At 39.1% G+C, this 5,392-nt stretch overlaps 1 protein-coding gene across 1 annotated transcript; it reads right to left on the bottom strand.

Moving 5' to 3' along the window:
* Positions 1-379: 379 nt before the first annotated feature.
* LOC146655832 (uncharacterized) lies at positions 380-5,093 on the bottom strand. The gene is made up of 3 exons (XM_085428509.1): positions 4,958-5,093; positions 4,092-4,256; positions 380-4,014 (listed from the first exon to the last, which is right to left on the bottom strand). Exons 1-3 carry the CDS (start codon positions 5,003-5,005, stop codon positions 3,814-3,816), a joined length of 414 nt encoding a protein of 137 aa, XP_085284635.1. The 5' UTR covers positions 5,006-5,093; the 3' UTR covers positions 380-3,813.
* Positions 5,094-5,392: the final 299 nt, after the last annotated feature.

Genomic DNA, 5,392 nt, shown 5'->3' with positions numbered 1-5,392 from the left:
CACTCAGAAAAATAAAGGTGCCAACTGGAACCAAAAGTGGTTCTTTAGACTGATGCCATAGAAGAACCTTTTTTGGTGCCACAAAGAACCTTTCAAACAATGGTTCTTTGAAGAACCATTTCTTTCAGTGGTTCATTGAAGAACCTTTAAAGGTGCCCCAAAGAACCATCAAGAAATGGTTCTTTGGGGCACCTTTAATGGTTTTTCAAAGAACCTTTTTAAAAAGGTCCTTCAAATGGTTCTTTAAAAGAACCATTTTAAAGAACCTTTCTTGAGTGGTTCTTTAAAAAACCATTTTAAATCTTTCAAAATAAAATGCATCATAAATTGAATTTGAGTAGGGTAAAATAAATACGAGCACAGCATAGACATATATTAATGGTTTATTGTCATTTTGTAGTTACAAAAAGACAAAAAGGCATTTTAACCCTCAGCACAACATCACTACTAATACATGTCACATATTAGTGTTTTAAACAGTAATAATTAAATATATTTGCTATACTATAAATAAATATATATAAATACTATAGCTACAGATAACACAACAATACATGTATTGTTTAATTAATAAAACATCCGAAAGTGATAAAACACATTAGAAATAGCAATAGCTTCATAACAGACCAATAAATCAACACATTTTCATCAGCAGATGTTTGCATGTTCAGTAAAAATATTTCAACAACAAGTTTATGATTAAAATGATCAATGAACTTTAGCATTACGCTATGTAATGTACGTTTCATGTTGTACTCATGGTCCTTTGTTAGTCCAGTTTAGGACAATGTCTCTGACGTATGTTTCATATCAAATACAGGGAGTGCAGAATTATTAGGCAAATGAGTATTTTGTCCACATCATCCTCTTCATGCATGTTGTCTTACTCCAAGCTGTATAGGCTCGAAAGCCTACTACCAATTAAGCAATATTAGGTGATGTGCATCTCTGTAATGAGAAGGGGTGTGGTCTAATGACATCAACACCCTATATCAGGTGTGCATAATTATTAGGCAACGTCCTTTCCTTTGGCAAAATGGGTCAAAAGAAGGACTTGACAGGCTCAGAAAAGTCAAAAATAGTGAGATATCCTGCAGAGGGATGCAGCAGTCTCAAAATTGCAAAGCTTCTGAAGCGTGATCATCGAACAATCAAGCGTTTCATTCAAAATAGTCAACAGGGTCGCAAGAAGCGTGTGGAAAAACCAAGGCGCAAAATAACTGCCCATGAACTGAGAAAAGTCAAGCGTGCAGCTGCCAAGATGCCACTTGCCACCAGTTTGGCCATATTTCAGAGCTGAAACATCACTGGAGTGCCCAAAAGCACAAGGTGTGCAATACTCAGAGAGATGGCCAAGGTAAGAAAGGCTGACAAATCCCATAAAATCGCAGCTTTGGCATATGCAGATGACGTGTCGGTGATAATTAGAAATCAAAACGAACTGTCTTCAGTTATGGAGATACTACACCACTACGAACAGGCATCAGGTGCTAAGCTTAACCAAGAAAAAACTGAAGGGGTGTGGCTTGGACTTCAGACCAGACAACCTAAAATGATGATCTCTCTATGTAGGGAGATTAAAATTTTGGGTATATGGATTGATAATACTGACTCTAGTTTATTAAATTGGAATAAGAAAGAAAATGAAATTAAAATGGAAATTATGAAATGGGAGAACAAAGATACAAATTATAAAACACGTATTAATATTGTAAAAACACACATAATTTCCAAACTCCTGTTCCTTGCCGCAATTTTTCCTCCCCCGAGAACAACTGTAATGAAAATAACTAAGATGTGCATTAAATTTATCTGGGGATCCAATCGAGAAGTGACTAAGAGAAAATTTATGTACAAGAATAGGAAGTACGGGGGCTTGGGAGCCCCAGACTTAGAGATTGTCTTGCGAATCCCTTTTATAAAAATTACTCAAAGTGCAATTTCTCGGGGTGCCCCGTGGGTTCGAGGGAAAGAGGAATTGTGGCAAAAGAAAAGAGGCAGGGCCAGAGCGGGCGTTCCATACCACAGACTTATGTTTGGTGATTTATCTAGTCAATGGGAACAATATGGTTTAAATATTCTCCAAGAGAACACGAAAAATATTTATAAAAAGATTAATGAATCCAAAAACGAAGGTGTAATCCAATATAAGTATGCAAATCAAGATGAAAATCCTTTAATAGTTAAAAATGTACAAGACCAACTATTATCCGAAAGCATGAGAGACGTGGTATGGCTCATCTCGCTCGGGCGCCTCCCTGTGAGGGCGGTGGTACAGTGGAGTTGTTTCGTTACCACCATGAAATGTCCTATGACAGGCTGTGATGAAGATGAGACCCTAGAACATCTTCTATTGGATTGTTATAGGACAACTGAGATCAGGCAGAAGATGACAGAGATTGGCTATGATGTGGATGTCAATATTAAAGCAGTTAAATATGGTTTGTTTAAAGAAAAAATGCGTGACGACAAAAGGAGACTCTTTTGGTTAGTAATGTGTGTAATAAACACACATATTTGGAAAACCCGTGCCAAAGGAGTGTTTGAACAAAAAATGATAAGTAGTGATGTGGTGAGTAAACATATCATTGCAGATCTGCGTAGAAGACGAACAATGGACCTGAAACTTGGGAAAGTTTTCCCCTGGAACGTATTGAAATTGTAAGTTTTAAAAGTGGTTTGTGGACTCAGATGCTCGATTTTCCTCCTTGTTTGACTTTTTCTTTGGTGAGTGGTGTGTGATTACAGTTTTGCATATGTAATTGTATGTGTGTGTAAATTTTATATGTAATTTTGTATACTTTAAAGTGTTTAAAAAAAAAAAAAAGTAAGAAAGGCTGAAAGACGACCACCACTGAACAAGACACACAAGCTGAAACGTCAAGACTGGGCCAAGAAATATCTCAAGACTGGTTTTACTAAGGTTTTATGGACTGATGAAATGAGAGTGAGTCTTGATGAGCCAGATGGATGGGCCCGTGGCTGGATTGGTAAAGGGCAGAGAGCTCCAGTCCGACTCAGACGCCAGCAAGGTGGAGGTGGAGTACTGGTTTGGGCTGGTATCATCAAAGATGAGCTTGTGGGGCCTTTTCGGGTTGAGGATGGAGTCCAGCTCAACTCCCAGTCCTACTGCCAGTTTCTGGAAGACACCTTCTTCAAGCAGTGGTACAGGAAGAAGTCTGCATCCTTCAAGAAAAACATGATTTTCATGCAGGACAATGCTCCATCACACGCGTCCAAGTACTCCACAGCGTGGCTGGCAAGAAAGGGTATAAAAGAAGAAAAACTAATGACATGGCCTCCTTGTTCACCTGATCTGAACCCCATTGAGAACCTGTGGTCCATCATCAAATGTGAGATTTACAAGGAGGGAAAACAGTACACCTCTCTGAACAGTGTCTGGGAGGCTGTGGTTGCTGCTGCACGCAATGTTGATGGTGAACAGATCAAAACACTGACAGAATCCATGGATGGCAGGCTTTTGAGTGTCCTTGCAAAGAAAGGTGGCTATATTGGTCGCTGATTGGTTTTTGTTTTGTTTTTGAATGTCAGAAATGTATATTTGTGAATGTGGAGATGTTATATTGTTTCACTGGTAAAAAATAAATAATTGAAATGGGTATATATTTGTTTTTTGTTAAGTTGCCTAATAATTATGCACAGTAATAGTCACCTGCACACACAGATATCCCCCTAAAATAGCTAAAACTAAAAACAAACTAAAAACTACTTCCAAAAACATTCAGCTTTGATATTAATGAGTTTTTTGGGTTCATTGAGAACATGGTTGTTGTTCAATAATAAAATTATTCCTCAAAAATACAACTCTCCTAATAATTCTGCACTCCCTGTATATGTCATATCAAAACAAGCCCACACCTGCAGTTGTTTCAGTTTTTCACTGGTGTTTCCTGTCAGCTGGTCAACCTCACTCAGGCGGACATCCATATCAGCCAACCAAACGACAAGTTCCTCCCTTTGTGCTTCAAACCCCTCCCACTCTGAGACAAGGAGCTGAAAGAGAGAGAAAAGAGTCAATTATAAAGAAGAGAGAAAAGTGAAACCCTCCTCAGAAGGTCTGACTCGCATACCTGCAGTTGACCTGTGATGGACTCCAGTTTGGCGTTCACGTCATCCCTCACCGATGCCAACAGCAGAGTCTGCAGGGTGCCCTGGAAGAGCTGAGTTAATGTTCGACTCCTCCTGGTCAGGCTCTCCAGCTGGATGACCCGAGGTCTCCCCTCTTGCCGCTGCCTCTGAACACAGAAACACAAATTGCATCTGAAGCAGGAGGTGCAGATTTTTTTTTGCTATTCTTTTCTAAATGCAGGCTAGATCACGTGGAGGTATTTGGAAAACTTTTTTGGCCAGCGGACGACTGTTGTCTTGCAGAAAGTCAAATCAAACATATGCGATACACAATCAATTCACAAGAACACATTATAAAAAATAAGTCCAGTTCTTGCCTGATTTCAAGTGAAATCTGCATCAAAACAGGGTGACAGAAGTAAAACGAGTGCACAAAGCCTCACTTTGTACAAGCCTGCTATTACAGTTCTCCTCTATGCAGACGACTTTCCTGTTTTCAAGGCACAACTTGGATCTGCTGTACGAATCTTATGGATACACACTAAATGAAACAATAGTGTGCATGACTCCAGATTCTGATCCCTCATCCTAATATGGTCCCAACATAGCAACAGCAATAAAGCAAATGTTGAGGCTTCAAAATACAAAGTCCATAAACCAATGGCTGACATGGGTTTTATCATAAGGGTGATAAATATACAGATTTCAGTCTGTCTTAGAGATTTGATGTTCATTTACCTGCAGATGCACTATACGTACCTGCTCCATGGTTTTTCACAACATTTTGCACATCACTATTTAATACAGGAAGTAGGTGAACTAAAACAAGTCATCGTTCTTTGTGAGAGGATTTATTAATGAAACAAACCTCATAGGGATCCCTAAAGATGCTCCTGCTGCTTCTCTTCCTCCTCATCCTAAGCTTCCTTCTCCTTGTCCTCGCCTTCCATCCAATTGTAATTCAACCTAATTGTGTTTCTCCCCCTCCTCTTCCTCATTTTTTTGGAGCTGTGAACACAATTAATGTGAATCTGGATTAATTTGTGCAAACAAGATCTACAAAAATCTACAGCTTTTTGGTCAGAGGTGCTCTTGTGATTTAAGCCGGGTAGAGTAGATTTATGTGTTGATGCTACCTGCTTTAGCTCTGGCTGCTGAGTGATATTTACACCCTGGCTGGATTACAAACTTTAACCATGTGCTGAACTTTGGCCCAGCGTTGATACCTCTTGTTAGTATAACGACCTCTTCTTAGCTTGTATGTATGATGTATGATGGTGGATAAATGAAATATACAAAAAAA

Source organism: Rhamphochromis longiceps, linkage group LG13 (genome assembly GCF_057381845.1).
Source record: "Rhamphochromis longiceps isolate RC_006_pf linkage group LG13, R_longiceps_female_GT1.1, whole genome shotgun sequence".
In the NCBI taxonomy this organism is placed as follows: Eukaryota; Metazoa; Chordata; class Actinopteri; order Cichliformes; family Cichlidae; genus Rhamphochromis; species Rhamphochromis longiceps.
The sequence above is the reverse complement of the archived record's forward strand: the minus strand, read 5'-3'. Positions and strand labels throughout refer to the sequence as shown.

Coding starts and splice junctions, on each gene's coding strand:
- LOC146655832 (XM_085428509.1), bottom strand. CDS start 5,005: ATGAGGAGGAAGAGAAGCAGCAGGAGCATCTTTAGGGATCCCTATGAG. Junction 4,257..4,957: donor TCTTTAGGGATCCCTATGAG/GTTTGTTTCATT, acceptor TTCTGTGTTCAG/AGGCAGCGGCAAGAGGGGAG. Junction 4,015..4,091: donor CCATCACAGGTCAACTGCAG/GTATGCGAGTCA, acceptor TCTCTCTTTCAG/CTCCTTGTCTCAGAGTGGGA.